Source organism: Chanodichthys erythropterus, chromosome 14 (assembly GCF_024489055.1).
Source record: "Chanodichthys erythropterus isolate Z2021 chromosome 14, ASM2448905v1, whole genome shotgun sequence".
NCBI classification, from domain to species: domain Eukaryota; kingdom Metazoa; phylum Chordata; class Actinopteri; order Cypriniformes; family Xenocyprididae; genus Chanodichthys; species Chanodichthys erythropterus.
The window spans coordinates 42,994,104-43,020,026 of NC_090234.1; the positions used below are offsets into that span (position 1 = coordinate 42,994,104).

At 42.1% G+C, this 25,923-nt stretch overlaps 1 protein-coding gene across 9 annotated transcripts in view; it reads left to right on the forward strand.

The window, feature by feature from the left end:
* The window catches only part of si:ch211-141e20.2 (nectin-3), a 52,040-nt gene extending 29,507 nt beyond the window's left edge, over positions 1-22,533 (forward strand). The window contains exons 6-10 of one of the 9 annotated variants that reach the window (XR_010897063.1): positions 4,693-4,783; positions 15,129-15,243; positions 15,471-15,537; positions 16,595-16,640; positions 16,884-22,533. Coding sequence is in view for 3 of the 9 variants with exons in the window: in XM_067408568.1 (XP_067264669.1) it covers positions 4,693-4,783; positions 16,595-16,640; positions 16,884-16,901 (155 nt within the window). In the remaining 6 variants the exon portion in view is untranslated. Of the gene's footprint in view, positions 1-204; positions 1,336-1,726; positions 1,842-4,692; positions 4,784-15,128; positions 15,538-16,594; positions 16,694-16,883 lie in introns of those variants that run through there. The other 8 variants (XR_010897064.1, XR_010897062.1, XR_010897061.1 and 5 more) reach the window with 8 other exon arrangements.
* The last annotated feature ends 3,390 nt before the right edge of the window (positions 22,534-25,923 follow it).

Below are 25,923 nucleotides of genomic sequence, written 5' to 3' on the forward strand. Positions count from 1 at the left end.
CTGTAATTTAACATAGGCCTATACAAAATTTTCTTCACATCATGTGCAATAATACGTGCATGTATGAGATCACAAAAATTATGTTTTTTTTTTTTTTTTGTCAAGAGTGGACATTAATCCTGTTATCAGCATGATCACAGAGGATTTTTTCACATAGCCTACCTGACTGAAAGAGTTCATTATGCTGATCTTTTGTTTTCTCAGGTGTGAATTTCAGCATTATTCACGAAGATTCATGCCTCCACACTGTAAAAAATGATTTTTTGAACTTGTAAATAAAGATAGCATAATTTAAGTATATTTTACAAACAAATCCTATTTTGTCTTTTTACTTCAGAATGTCATGTTTAATTCAATAAACTACTTGAGGTTTCGTTTTATTTTATTGTGCTTAAATACATAAGTAAATTTAAATGGAACTCCCCAAGTAATATTTACTTAGTATCTTGTCATATAATGAACTAATGCAAAAAAATGACAAACGCAAGTAAAACTTACTCCACGAAGCCAGGCAATCTATGCGCATGCGCTCTTGGTCCCCGAAGTGGCGCGCAGAGGAAGAGGAAAGCAACGGAAAATTTCCTGGAAGGACGATTTGATTTTTACACGGTAAGTTATAAAATATTTGTTTATTTAGTTATGTTTCCAGAGAAGTATAGAGCAATTAGGCTGTCTGCAGTTCTGGTGGTTAAAGAGTAAACGCATTAACTGTTATAGTCGACAGAGTTGAGTTTGCTAAAGAACCGATTAGCACAAACGGCATCTGTGTCGAAAACAATTGTCTTGTATTTTACATGTAATCTACGGAGAAGTTTAATGTACAGTGAAGTTTAAAATACACTTTGCCGGACGAGAGCGGCGCGATGCGTCGCGACAAATGCCAATAGAAGGGCGTCTGTTTATTCATCTGTGTGAATAAATAATTGTGCCCTCATGTGCTATCTGAATTATAAATACAAGTTTTCTAATTAGAAATTGGACATGTACAGCATCGAAAGTCAAATTTACGAACCCGGGATTATACCCGAGCCCTGAGATGGGTGGTCCATTAACTTTAAACGCGACGGAGAAAACCACTAATACCCCATTAATCCACATCAACTACACTGCTTTGTCTTATTCATAAAATAGATAAGCATTTGATGCATATTAATCAAGTAAAGAAGAGATTATACTCCCTATTGAAGCTATACAATAGTGATACATTTTCTAGTGTATGTGTTCAGGCAGCCTTAAAGAGATAGTTCACACAAAAATAAAAAATTCTTCACCATCAAGTTGTACCAAACCTGCATACATTTCTTTCTTCTGCTGAACACAAAAGAAGATATTTTGAAGAATATGGGTAACGTTAACCAAACAGTTAATGGACCCCATTGACTTCCACAGTATGAGGGGGAAAAAAATACTACAGAAGTCAATGGGGTCCATCAACTGTTTGGTTATCAAAAATTTTCAAAATATCTTCTTATGTGTTCAGGAGAAGAAAAAAAAAAATCATACAGGTTTGGAACATCTTGAGGGTGAGTAAATGATGAAAGATTTTCATTTTTGGGTGAACTATCACTTTAACTCTACCAGATGATTGAAAATTTATTGTTGATAGGCTAATTACTTGAATGCAGTTGTTCCAAAATAAATTAAATTTCAAATCAAGTATATTTATTCAAATTTTATTAAAAGAAATCTATTTCTGACATTAACATTTCTAACATATGTTCCACAGATTGCACTCACTCACCGTTCAAGCTCATGGACAGCACTGTAGGAGAGGAAGATGCCAACACAGCTGACGTCGTTATCGTCATTGAGGGAAGGTGCTGTTTAACTCTGATTAAATCTGAGAGCTTTATGAACCACACATTGGCAGCAATGTCATTGGACCTTTTAAGGTCTGGATAAATAGTAAATACATAGTTAAAATAGTCATTGTGACTACAGTGGTTCAACCGTAATATTTTGAAGAGAGAGGTATACTTTTTGTGCACAAAAACAAAACAAATTCATTCAACAATTTGAACCGTTTCATACATAGTGAACTCAGTGCAGGATTCCATGTTTACATCTGAACGCCAGCTCATTTTATTAGCCGCCTCCTGAGTCAGCATCATGTTGACACAACCATGTTGTGCTGCTCACGTGTTCAGCTTCGGCCAGTACTTAGTCGACATATGGATGTAAACATGGAAGCCTGCATTGTCACTACCTATGACAATGGTTCAAATTGTTGATTTAAGTCTTTATTTTTGTTTTGTTTTTGTGTACAAAAAGTATTCTTGTCGCTTCATAACATGAAGGTTGAACCACTGTAATCATGTTGACTATTTTACAATGTTTTTACTATTTTTCCAGACCTCAAAAGGTGCAATGACATTGCTGCCTATGTGTGCTTCAGAAACCCTCGGAAGATGAACGAAGGTCGTATGGGTTTGGAATGACATGAGGGTGAGTACTTAATGAGAGAAATTTCATATTTATGTGAACTAACCCTTTAAACTATCCCCCAAAGCTGAGAAACACATTTGAAGTCTTTCAAAAATCTTTCTTGGGCTGGATGCTTTAAAGGGTTAGTTCACCCCAAAATGAAATTTCTCTCATTAATTACTCACCCTCATGTCGTTCCACACCCGCAAGACCTTAGTTTATCTTCAGAACACAAATTAAGATATTTTTGATGAAATCTGAGGGTATCTGATCCACACATTGGCAGAAATGTCATTGTATCATTTGATGTCCAGAAAGGTAGTTAAATATTTTTAAAATGGTCAACTTGACTACTGTGGTTCAACCTTAATGTTATGAAGTGATGAGAATACTTTTTGTGCACAAAAACAAAACAAAAATAACGACTTGTTTACGTCCAAGTGCCTGTTCATTAGTGGCCGTTTCCTGCGTCATGCTGCTCACGTGTTCAGCTTCGGCCAATACTGACTTGCTGTTCAGACGTAAACAAGGAAGCCTGCACTGAGTTCACTATGTATGACAACGGTTTAAATGGTTGAATAAAGTGGTTATTTTTGTTTTGTTTTTGCACACAAAAAGTAATCTTGTAGCTTCATAACAGAGGTTGAACCACTGCAGTCACATTGACTATTTTAACAATGTTTTCAATTACCTTTCTGGATGTCGAAAGGTGCAATGACGTTGCTGCCAATGTGTGGTTCAGAAACTCTTGGATTTCATCAAAAGTATCTGCAAAAAGTCTGCTAGTTGGCCATTTTGTTTGACACTTACACTTTTTGTATTTGCTCATTTGTTCAGCAAGTCTCTAAAAAGGTTTGTTATTTTAAATTAAGTTTGTACTATACTGTACTGTTTCACAGAAACGTTGTAATGCAGTGTAATGTATAAGTAAGTGTTGTATGTAAGATCACAGTTAAGCATCTCACGTTAAATTGTTGTGCTCTGTTAAACACATTGAAACATCTGTGATAGGATAAAGATGCTGAACCACTTTGGCCATGTTTTTGGCCAACAGCAGTTAATCTTAATGAATGTGTCCATTAATTTTTGTCCAATTGTTTTTATCATTGCCTTTGTTTAATCTGTTTTTTGAAGAGTTTAATTCAAATAAAAGTACTCAAGGAAAATGTCTGTTAGTGTTGTTTTTACTGAAAACATCAGTAGTAATACATCACAAATTATATTAAGTAATGTTTAAATAACATTTGAAGTAAAGGTTACTCAGGATAACTAAGAAAGATAACTAGGACTCTTTAAGTAAAAGAAATGCAATAAATCCTAATCTATTTATAAGCATTACTTAAGTAAAATTTACAAACAAAGAGACAATAAAATTTACTGGGAATTCCCAAGTAAACTTAACTTAAAATTGTCTAATTAAAGCTACTAATAATTATGTTTAGGCTTTTACTTGGCAATTTTTTGTAAATTTACTAGCCTTTTCTGAGTGAAAAAAATTTCCAAGCTTTTTTCAAGTAAATCCTACTCCAAATTTTTTACAGTGCACGCATACTGTGTTTCTTGACAAAAAGTGTCTTACAAAATCTAAATCAATATATTGTTTGATGTGAACGAGTAGGCAGGAGAATTTTTACATCATTTTGCAGCAAAAACTCTAGTCTACAACCTCCAATACCCAGAAGTCTTGTGAACACAGATTTAATTTTTTTTTTGGACTTATTTCAGTGACTTAAGTTTTAGTTTTTTTCAGTGACCACACATAAACGTTATTCCTTCAAAAATACAAACATGTACATACATGTTCCTCACATATTATTGTAGCCTAGTTTGTGCTGAATACTGTGTAATGACACTTTTTCCATTAATATGTTTATGAACAACTGAAAAAAGCACAAATGTCAGGGCATGTCAAAACTTCTTGGCCCCAAAAATCCTCAGACCCCAGAGGGTTAAAGGCGACACGCTGAATCTGCACATTTTTAATGATGCCCCAAAATAGGCATTTAAAAAATTAAATAATAAAAAAAGCTATGGGGTATTTTGAGCTGAAATTTCACAGACACATTTAGGGGACACCTTAGACTTATATTACATCTTGTGAAAAAGGGTTCTAGGGCACCTTTAATATCAATCTTGGACATGGTAATCCAGGATAAATCAAATTGTTTACACAGATAAGGGTTTTGTCAGCCTTTTCAGAATAACATTAATACTGTAGACGTGTGAACTTGACAATTTTTTTCACTTCACTCCACAATTTTTTCCTAGAATCCAGCACTGTCTGTTGGGGTCTGTTTGGTTTTTACAACTGTGCTGTTCTTGGGGTTATTGTCGGTGCTGTGATATTCAAAAAAAAGCCGTGAGTACAAACACTTGATTTGTATGAGTGTGACATGAGGGTCTGGAGCTTTGTAGCTTAAATTTTAGTTTGTTTTGGATTTTGGTCCAAACTTGGCACAAAGCAACAAATTTTCCAGTGATAAGCTTGTTTGACACATTCACAGCCAATCTTAGTGCATTTGATTTTTAATGTGCAGTTATGAGGAGTTGGATTTTAAACATTGAGATTGGTCAATTGGTCAAGAGGTAAGTAGACAATCATTCACCGGTGCATACAATTAATCCCAGTTAAATATACAATCAGTCAATTAGCAACTATAAAAAAAAAAATCCCAATGTCAAATAAAACATTACAATAAAAAGGAATAAATATACAACAATATTATCAAGTAATCATCAATCAGAAACAGCATCACACTATAAAATGCATACACTTTATAGGGGACATAAATTACAATCAGGAAAAACTATACATAGACCATGATAATCCCATTCATAGAAACAACTTTGATCAGAATCGACATTCAGACCATAAGGAACCAGAGTTCTCAGCTTATACAGTAAGCTTCATGTTTGAGTAGAATACGATCAGGGTCACCCCCTCTCCTTGGTAAAGAAACTCTCTCAATACCTACATACCGTAGAGAGGTAATGGGATGGTTAAACATTCCGAAATATAAAATAGAAAGTACAATTTCAGATAGTGAATTAATACATTCATTAGAAGGAGTTAGATCATCATGTTCAGATAAAAAGTGAACCATAGATTCAATACCTTCTTTGCATGTAATATAAAGATAAAATGTAAAGATATATATAAAAATATAAAGAAACCAATAATATATTCTCAGGTACTGGATTTATTGTGTCAATGAAAGACAACATATGTGTGGTATCCTTCAAAACAGAAGGCATTTTTTCACGGAATGGTCAAAAGACATCCACAAATGTAGAGGTAGAGGATGTTAATGATGATTAATTCCTGATATTATTGGACGTCCTGGAGGAGATTCAAGACATTTGTGAATTTTAGGTAAGGTGTAAAATGAGATAATGGGATTTTTTTATTTTAAGAAATTCAAATTCTCTTTTGTTAATCTCACCTTGTAACATTGAATCAAGAGCAGCACTTATTTGTTTTTTAAAAGTTTGAGACATATCTCCTGGAAGTTTTTCATAGAAATCCAGATCTAAGAGTTGTTTTTCACATTTTCTTACATAATCATTAACATTCTGAATCACAATCACCCCTCTTTTGCCCGCTGGTTTTACTATAATTGTCTTATCAGTGTGTAAGTAAAATAGAGCATCTCTTTCCTCTTTAGAAAAATTATCATATCGCCTTTGTTTACTCGCTAAATAGCGCCTCAACATCATGTTCAACCAATCTACAATAAGTTTCAACTGAATTCTGTTCAAAGGTGGATTAAAAGAACTTTTAACTTTAAAAGGGGTTCTACTCTTCTCAGCTTGAGTTGAGATTATGCATTCTTGTATATGTGATTGAGAACTAAAGAATTCTTTAATCCAGATGTTTCTAAAGAATTTGCACAGGACCATCTTAATATCAAAATCTTTTGCTTCAAAACACAGAACAAATGATAATCCTTTATTCAGAACAGAAATGTGAGGATAATTCAGTGTCTTACTAGAAAGATTGAATGCAGTCATTTCCTGATCGTTGTCCTTGATTGGGTCCAAGTGCCTCGATTTGCAGTTCCTCTTTCCCCGTCTGGTCCGTGATGTATGTTTCCTTTTTGATGTCTTTTCGGGTCGTGTCTGCGTCGATTGACAGATAAAAAACTCGAACTTGAGGTAGTCGATGAACATAGGGATCATGAGTCAGATGTTTGCATTCTCGAGCTGTAGTTAGAAGCATAGTTTCCTGTTTTTATGACATGTGGACTTAATAAATTCTTATCTTAATTGAGCAACCTAAGCAAGCTGACATTTTATTTCGAATATATACAAATGTCATTTATATATTTTAGTTTGTCAAGAGATTTAATTTACCATTTTTGAAGAGTGCACATGTGCGTACATGCTCTAGTACGTCAGAACAAGCATTTGATTTAATCTGGAAATAAAGTAAAATAACTGAGGAAAATGAGAATTAGTCCTCTAATGGCGTATCCATAATTTATAGCAAAAGAATGTAGCATTAATTCGATCTCAAACTGATTAATTTAAAGAAGTTTTTATTCCATCACCTGCGTGACGTCATTCACCAATGTGGTTGAATGACAGGTTTGCGACAATATGATTTTGGGAAACAGTTGTGACTAGCTTGTTCATTTGTTCAACGATGCATCATACTATGGTAGTTCAGCAGTGAGTTACATTGTTGTTCAGGAAACGCACTCCAGTTCTGGATTCTGAAGACCTCCAAAAGTAGGTTCTTCCTTCTTAAATTAAACTTCTTTAGTTTTAATTCTTTCAATTGTTGAGTGACTTTCTGTTGTTTGATGTAATCACTGAGGGTAACAACATGCAGTTGAGTTTTAGTTTTTCTTTTCACAAGATGGAACAGTTCCGTATGGGTTTCAGAGTCCAGTCGATCTGTTGCATCAAATAATGTTTCTTCTGTAATTATATCATGTTGTTGTCTTTGGCTATATTAAAAAAACTCACTTAAGTTAGGAGCTGAACAAAAGCAATCATTTACCTTATAACATGCCCCTATGATAAATCATATGTTGGTAACACCTGTCGTGAGTTGAAAACACGCATTGCTGAACATCATAGCACAATTTGAAGTAGAAACATGAACGATCCATTGGCTGCCCATTTTGTTGAGTTTAACCATCCCATTACCTCTCTATGTAGGTATTGAGAGTTTCTTTACCAAGGAGAGGGGGTGACCCTGATCGTATTCTACTCAAACATGAAGCTTACTGGATACATAAGCTGAGAACTCTGGTTCCTTATGGTCTGAATGTCGATTCTGATCTAAGTTGTTTTCTATGAATGGGATTATCATGGTCTATGTATAGTTTTTCTCGATTGTAATTTATGTCCCATATTGTCACGGAGACGAACCCCGTGATTCCTCCCACTGGCCAGCAGAGGGCCCCATCACCGGAATACTGACATTCATGCATCCAGTCATTCACCTATACTGACTCACACTACATCTCCCACAAGCCCCGTTCCTTGGACTCTGATCTTCATCCAGCTGCAGCTTGTTAGAACTGCTATTTAAGCTGCCTGTTCACTCAGACTTACGCGAAGTCTTGATTATTGCCCCGGCTATCATTTCTGAGCGTTTATATACCCTGTTTGTCTCCCGTTGCCATTCCTGTCTGTTTACCGTTTATTGATTCATCGCTGCCTACCTTTTGACTTGTTGCCTGTTCTCTGGACTGTGATACTTGCTTGTGACCCTGATCTACTGCCTGCCTCTGATTACGATTCTGCCTGTTCTACATTGCTGTGTTTGCTGGTTCTGACCCCTGCCTGTACGACCACGAATATTGCAATAAAGCCTGCTAAATGGATCCCATGTCGAGTGATGATTCGTTACAGAAGACTTCGCCATCACAAGATCCAGCGGCTTACGATCATCTGTGTGCCAACATGGCTGCTCAGGCAAGTCAGATTGCTGCTAACCAACACCAGCTTAACCGCTTGACTTCTATAACAGAGGAGCTGGTCAAGGCCGTTCAAAGTCTCCACAGCACGGCCGCCACCACCGCCGCTGCGACGCCACCACCCGCGGCGGTCGCCATTACCCACGCGGCAGAGACGCCGTCACACGTTAACCCTCGCCTGGCTTTCCCAGAGAAGTTTGATGGTGATGCTACCAAGTGTAAAGGCTTTCTGCTTCAATGCTCTCTGTTCGTGGAACAACAACCCACTCTTTACAATACGGAGACGGGTAAGATCGCCTTTGTGTGCTCACTATTGACGGGAAGGGCTTTGGATTGGATTACCGCTGTGTGGCGCACGGGCGGCACAGCGTTCGCCTCGTTTAATGACTTTCTCAGTCGTTTCCGTGAGGTCTTTGATCACCCCAGAGAGGGTAGAGGAGCTGGAGAACGCTTATTGGAATTATCTCAGGGGAGACTAACGGCAGCGGAATACGCCATGAACTTTCGTACACTGGCAGCGCAGACTAATTGGGTGAGTGACACGCTAAAGATTCTGTTCCGAAAGGGCCTTAGTCATGAACTGCAGACGGAACTAGCATGCCGAGATGAGGGCAGAGACCTAGGCAGCTTCATCGATCTGGCTATTTCAATCGATAACCTGCAGCGTGCTCGTCGTGTTGACGCACAACGTATCTCAGCGGCCAGATCAGCGGCTTTCGAGGAAACCTCTGAACCCATGCAAGTCAACACCTACCGCCTGTCCGCTGAGGAGAGAAATCGCCGTCGAACCCATCGTTTGTGTTTGTACTGTGGACTGCCTGGTCATCAGCGGATCTCATGCCCCTCACGTCCATCTGCAGTAAATAAGTCGGTGAGTGCCACCATAAGCTCTGTCAGTCCAATTAACTGTGTAACTGTGCCGATCACATTATGGATTAATGGTGTCCGTGTGGTTACCGCTGCTCTGGTAGATTCCGGCGCAGCTGGTAATTTCATATCAGAGGAATTCGCCAGAACCCATAAAGTGTCTCTCATTCCATGTTCCACCTCTCTTTCTGTAGCCACGATAGATGGTCGCCCTCTGGGAACTGGACTGATTGATCAGCTATCCCAGGAACTTCCGATGTCTACAGGATTACTTCATAATGAACGCATTCAATTCTACGTCCTGCCTGTTTCAAACGCTCCCATAATTCTAGGATTACCCTGGCTACGGCTCCATGATCCACATATCTCGTGGAGAGAGGGACAAATTACCAAATGGAGTTCCCAATGTCAGAAAACATGTCTGTCCACCATTACACCCATGCCTGTTCATGCCGTGTTGTTCAACCCGGATCTCCCAGTCATCCCCAACCTGCCCGAAGAATACCGTGACCTTGCCACTGCATTCAGTAAGGAGCAAGCTAGCTTCCTACCACCACACCGCACCCACGACTGTGCCATTGACCTCCTCCCAGGCCACACACCACCCAGGGGCCGCATCTTCCCTTTATCCCAACCAGAATCGGAGGCCATGTCTAACTATATCGAGGAGGAGTTGGAGAAGGGGTTTATTCGACCATCCACCTCACCCGCATCCGCTGGATTCTTCTTCGTGCGGAAGAAAGATGGAGGTCTTCGACCATGCATCGACTACAGAGGTCTCAACGAGATCACCGTAAAATTCCGGTACCCACTTCCTCTGGTGCCGTCCGCCCTCGAACAGCTGCGTACTGCCCAGTACTTCACCAAGCTGGATCTACGCTGCGCTTACAATCTTATTCGCATCAGAGAGGGGGATGAGTGGAAGACTGCGTTCTCCACAACCAATGGGCACTATGAATACCGGGTTATGCCGTTCGGCCTGGTCAATAGTCCTTCAATCTTTCAATCATTCATCAATGACGTATTCAGGGACATGTTGAACAGGACTGTAATCGTCTACATCGACGACATCCTTGTTTATTCCAATACTCTTGAGGAACACATTCACCATGTTAGAGCGGTACTACAACGCCTAATCGAGCACCAGCTGTATGCCAAGGCAGAGAAGTGCGAGTTTCACACCACATCCACCACCTTTCTGGGATACGTCATCAGCTCGGAGGGGATTGCCATGGATGAGAGCAAGGTCAACGCTGTCCTCAAATGGCCCGAACCCCACACCTTGAAAGAACTACAACGCTTCCTGGGGTTCGCTAACTTCTATCGACGGTTCATCCGGAATTTCAGCACCGTGGTGAGTCCTCTTACGTCCATGGTCAAGAAAGGTGCTCATCGTCTCAGCTGGTCAGACGCAGCCCAACAAGCCTTCACGGAACTCAAACAGCGCTTTGTCACTGCACCCATACTCCGCCACCCGGACCCTTCGATGCCTTTCATCGTAGAGGTGGATGCTTCTAATACGGGAGTAGGGGCCGTTCTCTCTCAACGACAGGGTCATTTATCTAAAGTTCATCCCTGTGCCTTCTACTCACGAAAACTTACCTCAGCTGAGCGCAACTACGATGTGGGAGATCGTGAACTACTCGCCATGAAGGCTGCTTTCGAGGAGTGGAGGCACTGGCTAGAGGGCGCTAATTACCCGTTTACCGTCTTCACCGATCATAAGAATCTGGAGTACTTGCGTACAGCCAAACGACTCAATCCACGCCAGGCCAGATGGTCCTTATTCTTCTCTCGTTTCGACTTCACAGTGACCTACCATCCCGCATCCAAGAACACGAAAGCCGATGCTCTATCTCGCTTATTCGAGGAGGAGCAGACATCTAATGAACCAGAAACCATTCTCCCCTTTCAGGTGGTGGTAGCACCCATTCAGTGGGACATAATGACTCTTATACAGCAACAGAACGCTCAACAAGAGATCCCAGCAGCATGCCCACCTGACAAGGTGTTCGTACCACTCAATCTCCGTGATCAGGTCTTAAACTTCACTCATTGTCTGCCTTCGTCAGGCCACCCAGGTATCACAGCCACCATCCATATACTGCAGAACCGTTTCTGGTGGGAGACTCTCGCCAAGGATGCCACAACCTTCATCCAGCGGTGTCAAACCTGCAGTATGCAGAAGAGCCCAAGACTACTCCCAGCCGGATTACTCCAACCCCTTCCCATTCCACAACGTCCCTGGTCTCACATCGCCATCGATTACATCACAGATCTACCCATATCCCAAGGTAACACTGTTATACTCACGGTTATTGATCGTTTCTCCAAGGCCTGTCGTCTGATTCCTCAACCCAAGCTCCCCACAGCCATGCAGACTGCCGAGTTACTGTGCAACTGGGTCTTCCGCCTCTACGGGTTGCCCGAAGACATTGTCTCAGATCGTGGTCCCCAGTTCACGTCTCGACTATGGAAGGCCTTCTTTCAAGCCTTGGATGTCAACGTTAGCCTCACCTCTGGCTACCATCCCCAAGCCAACGGGCAAGCCGAGAGGATGAATCAAGAACTCACTCGCTTCCTAAGATCTTATTGCAGCCAGAACCAGGAGGATTGGGCCCGTTATCTTCTGTGGGCAGAGTACGCCCAGAACTCCTTGGTCAAACCGTCCACCGGCATCACGCCGTTCAAGTGCATCCTAGGCTTTCAACCACCCATGTTCCCGTGGTCCGGGGAACCCACCGATGTGCCGTCCGTGACGGATTGGCTCAACAGAAGTGAGGAGACCTGGAATCAGGCCCACGTCCATCTACAGCAAGCTGTCCGCCGCCAGAGAGAACATGCCGACCGCCGGCGCCGCCTCGGACCTGAGTATCACCCTGGCCAGTGGGTCTGGTTGTCCACCCGTGACCTCCGCCTGAGGCTTCCCTGTAAGAAGTTGAGTCCAAGGTACGTGGGTCCCTTCCAAATAACACGTCAAATCACCCCAGTATCTTTTCGTCTTGCATTGCCTAACACTTACCGTATTTCTCCCACCTTTCATGTCTCTCTGCTCAAGCCCGCTGCTGACCCCAGTGAGGAGGGAGAGGGGAGGTCCCGTGAGCAGAGTCCCCAGACCGTGCTAGTGGAAGGAGAGGAGACGTACCAGGTGCGAGAACTGCTTAACTCCAGACGTCGGGGACGCATCCTTCAGTATCTGGTCGATTGGGAGGGGTACGGTCCAGAGGAGCAATCCTGGGTCAGCGCCGAGGATATACTCGACCCCAACCTGATCGACGAATTCCATCGCAACCACCCAGAGAGACCGGCCCCTCGACCACGTGGTAGACCCCGACGTCGAGCACCACCTCGCGCCAGGAGTCGCTCGCAGGGAGGGGGCTCTGTCACGGAGACGAACCCCGTGATTCCTCCCACTGGCCAGCAGAGGGCCCCATCACCGGAATACTGACATTCATGCATCCAGTCATTCACCTATACTGACTCACACTACATCTCCCACAAGCCCCGTTCCTTGGACTCTGATCTTCATCCAGCTGCAGCTTGTTAGAACTGCTATTTAAGCTGCCTGTTCACTCAGACTTACGCGAAGTCTTGATTATTGCCCCGGCTATCATTTCTGAGCGTTTATATACCCTGTTTGTCTCCCGTTGCCATTCCTGTCTGTTTACCGTTTATTGATTCATCGCTGCCTACCTTTTGACTTGTTGCCTGTTCTCTGGACTGTGATACTTGCTTGTGACCCTGATCTACTGCCTGCCTCTGATTACGATTCTGCCTGTTCTACATTGCTGTGTTTGCTGGTTCTGACCCCTGCCTGTACGACCACGAATATTGCAATAAAGCCTGCTAAATGGATCCCATGTCGAGTGATGATTCGTTACACATATAAAGTGTACGTTTTTTTACAGTGTGATGCTTTTTTTGATTGATGATTACTTGATAATGTTGTATATTTATAATGTTGTATAAATATACTGATTGTCTATTTAACTGGGATTAATTGTATGCACCTGTGAATGATTGTCTACTTATACCTCTCTTCACTCTAAGAGAAATCATACCTTGACAAAGGCTTTGTGCCGAAACGTTTGATAATAAAAAATTGTTTTGCAAGTGAGTGTGTGGTCAGATGTCAAATATATAGATTTATCTCTCTTGACCTGCACCTCAGACGGAGTGCGTTTGTCCATGTCTTTTTGATAACTTTGTATGTTCAGCAAACAGCACACGACTTTAACAAGATGTCCATACACGAGTCAACCTTGGGATTCCGCTTCTTGTATTTGCTTTACAGTATAACCCCTATAATTAAACAATTTTTTTAAATCATTAAAATTCCTATTAAGATCACCTGGTTTGCTACAAATTATCATTAGCCAACACATTTGACTATATGATAAACTGTTCTTTAAAGTAAAAAATGATAGTCAGCTTTCAGAAAAGTGTTACGAGCCGTAGATTTCCTAAAAAGATCTGTATAAAGACAGTTACCTTCTCTGATTATCCACAAATCCAAAAATCTAACTTTATTTGGATCAAAGTCCATTGTAAATGTCAAGAATTCAGAGCAAGCATTTGAATATTGAAAAAGTGAATTTTTTTGAATATAGCCAAAGACAACAACATGATTGTTACAGAAGAATCACTATTTGATGCAACAGATCAATTGGATTCTGAAACCCATACGGAACTGTTCCATTTTGTGAAAAGAAAAACTAAAACTCACCTGCATGTTGTTACCCTCAGTGATTACATTACAAAAGGTATTATTCCCCAAGGACTAAGATGGAAAAAGGAGCCAATGCTAAGTAAACGCACTGAGGAAATGAATGAATTGTGAATGCTGGTGCGCTATCCTGAACAAATGCTCATGACTCTGTACAACTTAAGAAGGATTTAAAAGAGATGAAGAAGGAATATGAAGAAAAAGTTGAATCTCTGCAAACCTCACTTTCTGTGGACACACTAACCGACTTTTTGAATGAAAGTCAAAACCAACAATAGAAACTCACTCAACAATTGAAAGAATTAAAAATAAAGAAGTTTAATCGGGACAAAAATTGAGAAACAGGAAGGCAGAACCTACTTTTGGAGGTCTTCAGAATCCAGATCTGATCGGTGGTATACTAATACACTACGACCGCAAAGAATGCAAGCATCTGACTCATCATCCCTATTTTCATCGACTACCTCAAGTTCGAGTTTTTTATCTGTCAATCGACGCAGACACGACCCGAAAAGACATCAAATAGGAAACGTACATCACGGACCAGACAGGGAAAGAGGAACTGCAAATCGAGGCCCTTGGACCCGATCAAGGACAACGATCAGGAAATGACTGTATTCAACCTTTCTAATAAGACACTGAATTCCTCTCACATTTCTGTTCTGAATAAAGGATTATCATTTGTTCTGTGTTTTGAAGCAAAAGATTTTGATATTAAGATGGTCCTGTGCAAATTCTTTAGAAACATCTGGATTAAAGAATTCTTTAGTTCTCAATCACATATACAAGAATGCATAATCTCAACTCAAGCTGAGAAGAGTAGAACCCCTTTTAAAGTTACAAGTTCTTTTAACAGAAATTCAGTTTCTGTTCAAAAACTTCATGTAGATTGGTTGAACATGATGTCGAGGCGTTATTTAGCGATTAAAAAAATCTTTTTAAGAAACCTACGGCTCGTAACCCATTTCTGAGAGCTGACTATCATTCTTGAACTTTAAAGAACAGTTTAAAGAATGAAGTTAATAAATTGTAAAAAAATTGAGGGTCAATCACGTTTGGACCTGTTAAGATTTTCTGTGATCTTTACTACAAAATATACTAAACCTGCAGAACAATTTAAGAAGATAATTAACAAACATTGGTGTATTCTGAAAACTGATGAAAAACTTGAATCCTTCCAGGATCCTCCTCTCATGGTGTTCAGGCGCAGACGTAACTTGAGAGATCATTTGGTGAGATCATATTTACCTCCTCCACCTGTCACAACAGAAACTATATTAACATCAATGCCTGAAGGTAACTTTCGATGTGGCACATGCAGCCAATGTATTTATACATACCGGAATGTCGATTCTGATCTAAATTGTTTTCTATGTATGGGATTATCATGGTCTATGTATAGTTTTTCTTGATTGTAACTTATGTCCCCTATAAAGTGTATGTTTTTTATATAGTGTGATGCTGTTTCTGATTGATGATTACTTGATAATATTGTTGTATATTTATTCCTATTTATTGTACAGTTCACAACATGTGAACACAATGGCCAATCAGAGGTGTTTAAGAATCCACTCAAGAGTACTTAAAATGGTAGGGGGAGATACGTTGCATTTTTTTAAAATTTCAGTACCAACTTAGTACCGAAGTCAGTACTTTTGACAACACTAGTGTTTATGCTGATGTATATTAGTAAAAAAAAAAAAAAGATTTGTCGTTATATTTGAGTTGGCTCGTACATTTTATGTTTTATGCTTCAGAAATGTGACGTATTTTCCAGTAAAGGAACATAGTGATCCCTTTATTTTTTGTGGTGCATTGTGGGGGTTTTTAATTGCTGACTGACTGACTTAGGTAGCTGAATGAGGTGCACCCAAAGAGAGATTGAAAATGTGCTGTGTTGGGGGCTCCAGGAACAGGGTTGAGAACCACTGAGCTAATACAGTGACATTTTAATAAGGTTCAATAAGGTTCATTACTTAGCATTAGTTAACTACATTAGTTACCATGAACTAATAATGAACTGCACTTTTACAGCATTTATTAATCTTTTTTAATGTTAATTTCAACATTTACTAATACATTATTAAAGGGACAGTTCACCCAAAAATGAAAATGTGATGTTTATCTGCTTACCCCCAGCGCATCCAAGATGTAGGTGTCTTTGTTTCTTCAGTAGAACACAAATGATGATTTTTAACTCCAACCGTTGCCATCTGTCAGTGGTATAATGCAAGTCAGCGGGAACTTGGACTATAAGAGTAAATAAAACACGACAGACAAATCCAAATTAAACCCTGCGGCTTCTTGGATGCCCTGGGGGTAAGCAGATAAACATCACATTTTTATTTTTGGGTGAACTATCCCTTTAAAATCAAGTTGTATGTTAGTATTAGTCAATGCACTGTGAACTAACATGAACAAACTATGAATAGCTGTATATTTATTAACCAACGATAACAAAGATTAACAAATCCAGTAACAAATGTATTGCTCATGGTTGGTTCATGTTAGTTAATACATTAACTAATGTTAACAAATGAACCTTATTGTAATGTGTTACCGCTAATACTGTATTTAAACATTACAGCAGACTTTGCCAATATTTAGTCAATTTTGGGCTGCCATGTTAATTTGTTTTTAATTTTAGAGAATGGATTCCAGTATCACTGCGTAACAATGACGAAGGAGCACAGGTGTGTTTGTTCTAAAATTCCATGTTGTGTATACTTTTTGATATATACTGTATACATACACTGTTCAAAAGTTTGGGGTTGGTAAGATGTTTTTCAAAGAAGTCTCTTATGCTCACCAAGGCTTAATTTATTTTTGGCTGAATAAAAGTTCAGATAATAATTTATTTCAGAAAAAAATCTCTTAGATCCAAACTTTTGAACTGTAGTGTAAATAGTTTAAATTTGTATGAACTTTTCCTACAGGACAGTGGAGAACTCTGAACAAGATGGGAAGATGGCTTTGATGAACAGGCTGGTGATATTTTTTGATTTGTCATATTTATAACAAATATGTTTGTCCATAGATGTAAATAAGTATTGATTTGTGATTTCACAGGAATGGATGGCTTTCAGTTTACAGACATTGACAGCTATGTGCAGGTCAGCGCTCCATCACAAACCAAAAGTATCAAATTACCGGATGTGCCTTTGTTTAGAGAGAAGAATAATACTGATTGGAACAAAGCTCCTTACGTTTTTAAGGACTGATAAGGGGAGGATTCAGAGAGAAATCACTACAGACTTCAACTAACATGATGGGGATCACATAGATCACACAAGACTTTGACTAAAGAAGACACCATAAGCTATCAGATTAAGTTGAAAGTAGAAGTGGTGCACAGGAAAGTACCTTACTTTCAATGAAAAGGTGTAGTGATATTATTTTTCAAGCTGCAAAACGATACCATTTTTTAAGCATTATGTACCTCTTCCCTTCTCCTGACTCTAGAGCTTTATTTACAGTTTCCCATTTTGGAGCCTTGTCTGCTTGTTAGGCGTTGGAAACTTAGACAGATCTGTCAAGCATTTCTTGAGCTTTACTTGAGCTTACTTGCTGTGTTTCATCTCTTTAAACTGCTGAAAGTGTGCTGGATTACACACCACATCTTGACATATGTGCCGTTATTTATTATGTTGTGAGTGAATCATCAGCACAAAAGGCAGAACAGGATATCCTTGATCAACAGATGTATGTTAAACCTGATAGAGCAGGGTGGGTATAGGGGTGGGGGATCGCTTTCACAGGCAGATGTTGGCTTTGGGCTGTAGACAAACTGTCTAACTGTCTTTTCTTCCTTTGAGTTCTTTCTTTGACAAGACAGTAGGTCTGAAAGAGTGGGGGAATGGAATCTAAACACAACAGAACGCAGTGAGCAGTTCACAACCGTTTGATCATTGAAATGTAGTACTTTTTTTGGTAGAAATGCTATCCCATTCATCAAATATCTATCAGACAAATCGTCAAACATGACCATCAGCAGCCAATCAAGTTTTAACAGCTAATACAGGGTGATCATTTTGAAATTTGGCCTGTCCCACAGGAAAAAAAATATTGCTCAGTGGTTGCTTTTCTTAAGCTCATGAGACTTAGTTGCAATTCTCATATATCCCTAATTTTAGTATCAAAAGAGTTTCAGATGTTTCTCCTACAATTCCTTAAGAGAAATAAGAATAGACACAAATGAGATGAGAAATATCTGAGAGAAAAGGAGTCAAAACTGAGAGAGTGGTGGAAGAAACTTAGAACATCTCTTTATTGACTTGCTGCAGTCTCTTTCAAGACTCCCTTTTATTGCTTAGAGGTTGCTGTTTTTAAGCTCATGAAATTTAGTTGTGATTCTCATATACCATTGTAGTATCAACACTGTCTCAGATGTTTCTCCTAAAATTCCTTAGGAGAAATAAGAGTAGAACAACTGAGACATGAGAAATATCTGAGAGAAAAGGAGTCCAAAATGAGAAAAATAAATCTGTTTATTGTACAAAATATTTTCAGAGGTTGCTTTTTTTTTTTTTTTTTTGATGACATTGGCTTTTTAACCTTTAATGGACAGGACAGTTGGTGTGAGACAGGAAACAATGGGAGAGGTGAGAAGGGAACAGGAGCAGGAAAGTACCTTTAGCTGGGATTCGAACTCATGCTGTCTGAGGAGCTGCTGTGTCTCAATGTTGATGTGCTGTCCACAAGGCTATGCTTCTGACAGAGCTTTCTCTAAGCTCGTGATACTAAGAGCTGAATATTCTCTTACATGTCTCATTTAGGTATCAGGTTTGTCTTTTGGTGCCAGCTGCATAAACTTAGCATAGTTGCATATCAACCTAAGAACTAGTTTGTAGCTGTTAACCAAAGGGCAGTCTTACTTTTCCAATTCAAATCAAACAGATATAACTTTTCGTGCAACTGACTTTAAGAAGTTATTACCAGGTTTGAAGTAAAAAAAAAAAAAAAAACTTTTAAGACTAAAGACGTTTTTACAACCAGCCCCAGGTGTCTTCAATTTGCTTTTAGGCAAAACATGTTAAATTTAACATTTTTACTTGTATTTTAAATACTGAAACTATTATTTAAATAGCATTATGCATTTCAGAAAATTAATATGAAGGGATTCTCTTAAATTTAACTTCAGTGCCCAGCATTGGATATGCAGTGCATATTCCAAACAAGGGATTAGACAAATGTGAGATGTTTAAGCTAAGATAGATACTTTCTACATTTACATTTATTCATTTGGCAGACGCTTTTATCCAAAGCGACTTACAAGTGAGGAATACAACAAGCGAGTTGTCATGACGAGGCAAACAGACAAGATGTGCTCACAGTAAAAGTTATAGGCAGTGCTCAGATTATCTATCATAAGATACAATAGAGAGGGTGTAACGAAGTGGGACTCAAGCAGAGATCCATGTGCAAGCTTTTATTAAAGTAGAGTGGTCGTACAGGCAGGGTCAAAACAGGAACAAACAGGAACTGTGAGGAACAGGCAGAGTAGTCAGGGTACAGGTAAGGATCGAGGCAGGCAGCAATGGGTCGTAAAACAGGAATCAGGCAGGAACAGTAACAAACGGGTAAACAGGGATATAACACTCGGAAATGTCACACTGGGTAAACAAGACTTCGCGGTGAGGTGGTGTGTGTATGAGTCCTTTATAGTCCAGGTAATGTGTGGCAGCTGGGTGTGGTGATTAGTGTGGAGTGATTGTGAAGTGAGTGCAGGTGATGAGCAATGGAGGATCATGGGAAATGTAGTCCGGGATGTGACAGGAACAGACCTGATCGTGACAGAGGGATTAGAGGAAGTGAAAGGGTAAGTATAAGAAGTTTGTTTGTTTGTTTGTTTTTTTAAGATGAGGTTAAGTGCTCACGAAAGAGATGAGTTTTCAGCTGTCTTTTGAATATTGCCAGGGATTCAGCATTCCGGATGAAGGCAGGAAGATCGGACCAGAAGTTGTGTTGCATGTTCTGTTAGAAAGGGCCTGATTTTCCTTATGTTGTATAGTGCAAATCTGCATGACCGAGCTTTCTTCGCAATGTGGTCTTTGAAGGTCAGTTGGTCAGATTTCTGGCCGAATTTGATGGGGTTATTGATGATGTATCTAGCTGGATGCTGAAATCGTGATTTAGAGTCGGATTGGCAGGGAAGACCAGAAGCTCAGTCTTTGCCAGGTTGAGCTGTAGATGATGTCCGCCAGACAGCTTGAGATTCGTGCAGCTACTGTGAGATCATCTGGATGGAATGAAAGGAAGAGTTGTGTGTCATCAGCATAGCAATGGTAGGAGAAACCATGTGCCTGAATGATGGGACCCAGTGATGTAGTGTAAATGGAGAAGAGGAGGGGTCCAAGAACTGAACCCTGAGGAACCCCTGTGGTCAGCTGATGTATTAGTATTACATTTGTTTCTTGTTAACAAATGTAATACTAGTGTTATTACAGTGCTTCATGGTTGTTGCATTATTTTTTTTTTTTCTCTTCATTTAACATTGCTAAGTTTGTCTTGTACAACCCATTTTGCATGCATGTAAATATAGGTGATGTTTTCCTCCTAGTCATTGTTCAACAAAACTGTCTACACTAAACTTCAAATGTGAGAATGCTTGTATTGTGCTTGATTGAAATGGTGTGCATGAATGAGATAGAAGCTACCCAAATGTTAGAAAGAAAGAAAAAAAACTTTTAATATCTGAAATGTTTCTGCTAGACATAAATGAGGTTAAATTATCTTCAAATGGAGACTTTTGGTTAAGTTTGCTCCTTCTCACACTTGTCTCCTGAGACAAATCTCTACCACTCTCACAATGGTCTCCTTTAAAGGTTCAGAAGAGATCTCTCACTCTTTTCTTACCTGAAGCTTCAGAAGAGATCTCAGCAACATCACACACTCAGATTTTTCTATCTAAGATAAAGACTAGCTAAAGACTCTAAAACTCTCACATTTGTCTCGTCTTAAAGTTTCAATGAGATCTCAACAACTTTACAAATTGTGCACCAATAAAGTATCCCTTCACTTTCTTTGCTGAAAGGCACATTAAATGGCTTAAGACCCAATCCTTGACTAATTTGATTATTAATACATAGTATAGTAATGTTTGAGTTCACATTGAGACATTTGACTTGGTATACACATTGCAAAGTTATTGAAATCACTTTTAAAATTTAGAGGAGACAAATGTGAGAATGCCAAAGTCTTCAGCTAAGGAGAAAAGTCTGAGCACAGTGTGTGATATTGAGATCTCTTTTAAACTTCAGAGAAGACAAATATGAAAACACCAAAGTCTCTAGCTAAGGAGAAAAACATGAGCACAGCAAAAGTCTTTGTCTCAGGACCCTTGCTCTCAGCATCACCAGCATACACATATGTATCTTGTAAATAAATGCTTCAGTACGGTTCAGTATGGGTAAAAACTTTTTTCATTAAACAGTAGTTCATTGAACAAATTGTCTATTAATTAAGTCTACTAATTGTCTTTTAAATAAATAAAATTATAACTAAAAGTTTCTTAAGGATAAAAACAGTTATGTCTGCTAATGCTGTAAAGTATATATGTAGTGTCAGGGTTCTGTCACTTCAGTCTTGTTTATTTCTTGGTTTTGTGACAGAGCTCTGACACTCCCGTTCTTGTCGTGTTTTTGTGTGAGCGTACGGTCTCGAGTGTTCTCGGGGCCGTGCGCTCTCTTGTCTGCGTGCCTTGTTTCATGTTGGGAGCGTGGTGTTCGGATCCCGGCACTCGTGTCTAGTTTGGTTTCGGTTTCGTGTTGGGATTCGGACACTCGCGCTCCCAGTCCTGTCTTTATTGTGAGCGCATGGTTTGTGTGTACTTTCACTTGCCGTGCGTTCTTGTCTCCTGTTTTGTGTAGCACGCGGTGATTTCCACCTGCCGCGTGCTTTCATGTTTTTGTCTTGTGTTATGTGAACACGTGGCTTATGAGTTTTCATAGTCACGTGTTCGTGTCTCGTCTTGTGTAAGCACATAGCTTGTGATTTTGTCTTCATTGGCCATGTGCTTGTGTCTTTGTGAGCACATGGCTTGTCATGTGTTTCTTTGTGCCATGTGCTCTCATGTCTATTGTCTTGACCCCCCCCACCTTGTTACCTCATTATTGGTTGATTTGCCCCACCTGTCCTCCCTCATTACCTGCCTTGTTTGCTCTCCTATTTATTCTCCTTGTGTTTGCAGTCCTGGGCTGGTTCGTTGTCGTTTATTCTGTCGTATTTCTCCTTGTGTGTTGTCAAGTCGGTCAAGTTTAGTTCTAGTCTGTTTTCCCCCACGGGGTTGTTTTTGTTGTGTTTTTGTTTTATTTTTTATTATAAATAAAAGCCCTCTTCCCTGCAATGGAGTCCTCGTTCCTTCCACCACCCTTCCCTAAACCTGACAGGTAGCCCTTACTTGAACATGTAATATGTAACGCTCCGTGCTGTTGCTTGAAGGCCGCTTTTGGCACCTATACAGAGATTATCATCTGTCACGCCACATTAAAGAACGTCAAAATGGCATTTTCTGTTTGAATTTCATGATGGATTGAATTTGAAAGATGACACTTTGTTTCTTATCGAAAGTTAAAAAAAAAAAAAAAAAAAAAAAAAAGAGCTTTTTTTAACTGAAGTGTTCCCAAACAGGAGACCGTCTCGGTTACGTATGTAACCCTCGTTCCCTGAAGGAGGGAACGGAGACGTACGTCAGTAGTGACCGACGAATTGGGATATCGCTTAGAGAGCCCTATCATCTTCGTGTAAACTAAAACAAGCCAATGGAATTGGCGTGCGATATTTGCATAATGCGCACCGCCCCCGTCAGGTGTATATAAATAGGAAGCAGATGCAATCGCACTCTGTTTTTCGCTGAGGAGACAACTGGTGTCCGCGCTACAGCGAGGGTACAGAAACTGTGGCGACGGGACGTACGTCTCCGTTCCCTCCTTCAGGGAACGAGGGTTACATACGTAACCGAGACGTTCCCTTTCAGTCGGTCACGTTCGACGTACGTCAGTAGTGACCGACGAATTGGGATCCCAACTAAAGCGCCACAGTTACGAAACCCCTTCCAGTGCCCAGCGCAAGCTCAGCCGCCCATAGCACCGGCTGGCGGTGAAGGGGGCGAGCTTACACCGAGAGAGTCTACTGCTGTCTAACCACTACCCACTAAGTAAACTAGACACACTGGGGAAGCGAACCCGTGAGGGACGCTGCGGAGACCACTACCTACCCAATGGGGGAGGAGTTTACGTGGGAATACACACATGGACTGGCCTGGGGGGCAGTACGCATATGGAGTCCCTGGGATGGCTCCACCTGGTTAGGGGGAGACTCATCTGACAGGTGACAGCAGAGCTGGCTCTGCTAAGGGAAAGACACGGACTCGGCCCGTAGGGAGTTTTAAACCGTGGAAAATACACATATGGGACCGCTCACGTAGAGGGGTCACGACATATGGGCCCCAGCCAACAGACAGCGTCAGCGACGGATGTAGGCCTGGCATCAGACACTCCGCAATGTCCGAGCCGAAGGGGGAGGCGGAGGAACTCGACAGGGTTCGCCAAGCGGGGAACACGACTGGAGTGAAAGTATGCACGTATCCGGCCAGTGGCGGGAATGGCATTGCAAGCCGACACTTAGAGTGGGTACAGCACGTCTACCGACTAGTGGATGCGAGTACACGCGAGGATACCGGCTCTACACGTAGGCTATAAAACCTAGCGAACGTGTTAGGTGTCGCCCAGCCCGCAGCTCTACAGATATCTGTCAGCGAGGCGCCATGAGCCAGCGCCCAGGAAGAGGCCACCCCTCTGGTGGAGTGGGCTCTCAACCCGAGCGGGCAAGGCACGCCCTGGGATTCGTACGCCAAGGCGATGGCATCCACTATCCAGTGGGCCATCCTCTGCTTGGAGACAGCCTTTCCCTTCTGCTGGCCTCCGTAACAGATGAAGAGCTGATCTGAGGTCCTGAAGCTTCGCGTTCTGTCCACGTAAACGCGCAGGGCGCGGACGGGACAGAGCAAAGCTAGGGCTGGGTCTGCCTCCTCCGAGGGCAGCGCTTGCAGGTTCACTACCTGATCTCTGAAGGGAGTGGTAGGAACCTTGGGCACGTATCCAGGCCGGGGTCTCAGGATGACGTGAGAAGCACCGGGCCCGAATTCTAGGCACGTTTCGTCGACCGAAAATGCATGCAGATCCCCTACCCTCTTCAGGGAAGCCAATGCAACCAGAAGAACCGTCTTAAGAGACATTAGTTTCAGGTCGACTGATTGCAAAGGTTCGAAGGGATGACCCCGGAGAGCTGTGAGAACCAGGGTCAAATCCCAAGAGGGTACGGAGGAAGGGCGAGGAGGATTCAGTCTCTTGGCCCCCCTCAGGAATCTGACGATCAGATCGTGTTTCCCCAGGGACTTACCCTCAACTGCATGGTGATGTGCGGCAATGGCGGCAACATACACCTTGAGGGTGGAGGGAGACAGCCTTCGCTCCAACCCATCTTGCAGAAAGGAAAGCACGGATCCGACCGAACATGATCGGGGGTCCTCTCGGCGAGAGGCGCACCATTCGACGAACAGGTTCCACTTCAGCGCGTAGAGGTTCCTAGTGGAAGGAGCTCTAGCGGAAGTGATGGTGTCTACGACCGCTTGCGGGAGATCACTCAGAACCTCCGCATCCCGTCCAGGGACCACACGTGGAGGTTCCACAGATCGGGACGCGGGTGCCACAGGGTGCCCCGTCTCTGAGTCAGGGGGTCCTTCCTCAGAGGAATCGGCCAGGGAGGTGCTGTCACGAGGAGAATGAGGTCTGAGAATCAGGTCCGAGTGGGCCAGTACGGAGCCACTAACAGAACCTGCTCCCCGTCCTCCCTGACCTTGCACATGAATAGTGCGAGAAGGCTCACTGGGGGAAACGCATGTTTGCGCAGACCCGGGGGCCAGCTGTGTGCCAGGGCATCCGTGCCGAGCGTGCCGCCGGTCAGGGAATAAAACCACTGGTGGAGGGCAGTTTCCGGGGAGGCAAGCAGGACTACCTGGGCCTCGCCGAAATGCTGCCAAATCAGCTGGACCGCCTGGGGGTGGAGCCGCCACTCGCCCGCAAGTAGATGCTGCCGTGACAGCTCGTCGGCTGCACGGTTGAGCACACCTGAGACACGAGTGGCCCGAAGGGACCTCAGATCCTTCTGACTCCACAACAAGAGATGGCGGGCGAGTTGCAACATGCGACGGAAGCGTAGACCACCTTGACGGTAGGTGTACGCAACGGCCGCAGTGCTTAGTGAGCGGACTAGAACGTGCTTGCCTGACAACAGCTCCTTGAAGCGGGCCAGCGCAAGACGAACCGCTAGCAACTCGAGGCAATTGGTATGCCAATGCAGCTGAGGCCCCGTCCAAAGACCTGTCACTGCAAGCCCGTTGTACGTGGCCCCCCATCCCGTGGCAGAGACATCTGTGGAGACCACAGCGTGCCTGGACACTCATTCGAGGGGTACTCCGGCCCACAGGAACGAAGGGTCCAACCACCGGACAAGGGTGCGACGGCAGCTCGGTGTCACGGGGACACGGAGCGTGCCGCACTGCCACGCCCATCTCGGGACCCGGCCGCGGAGCCAGTGTTGAAGCGGTCTCATATGAAGCAATCCGAGCGGCGTTACCGCGGCTGCAGATGCCATATGCCCCAGGAGCCTCTGAAAATCTTTCAGTGGAGCCGCTGTCCTGCACTTGAGCGAGCTCAGGCAGTCCAACACCGACTGGACGCGCACCTCGGTGAGACGCGCAGTCCGTGCGACCGAGTCTAGCTCGAGACCGAAACAAGAGATCCTCTACCCGGGGGCGAGTTTGCTCTTGTCCCAGTTGACCTGAAGACCCAACCGGTTGGGAGCTACAACCATGTCGGGTAGGACTTTGTACTGACATGCCCGACCCTCGAACGCAGACCGACCTAGGAAGGGTCTGTGTCGAGGCAGAATCGAGACATGAAAGTATGCGTCCTTCAG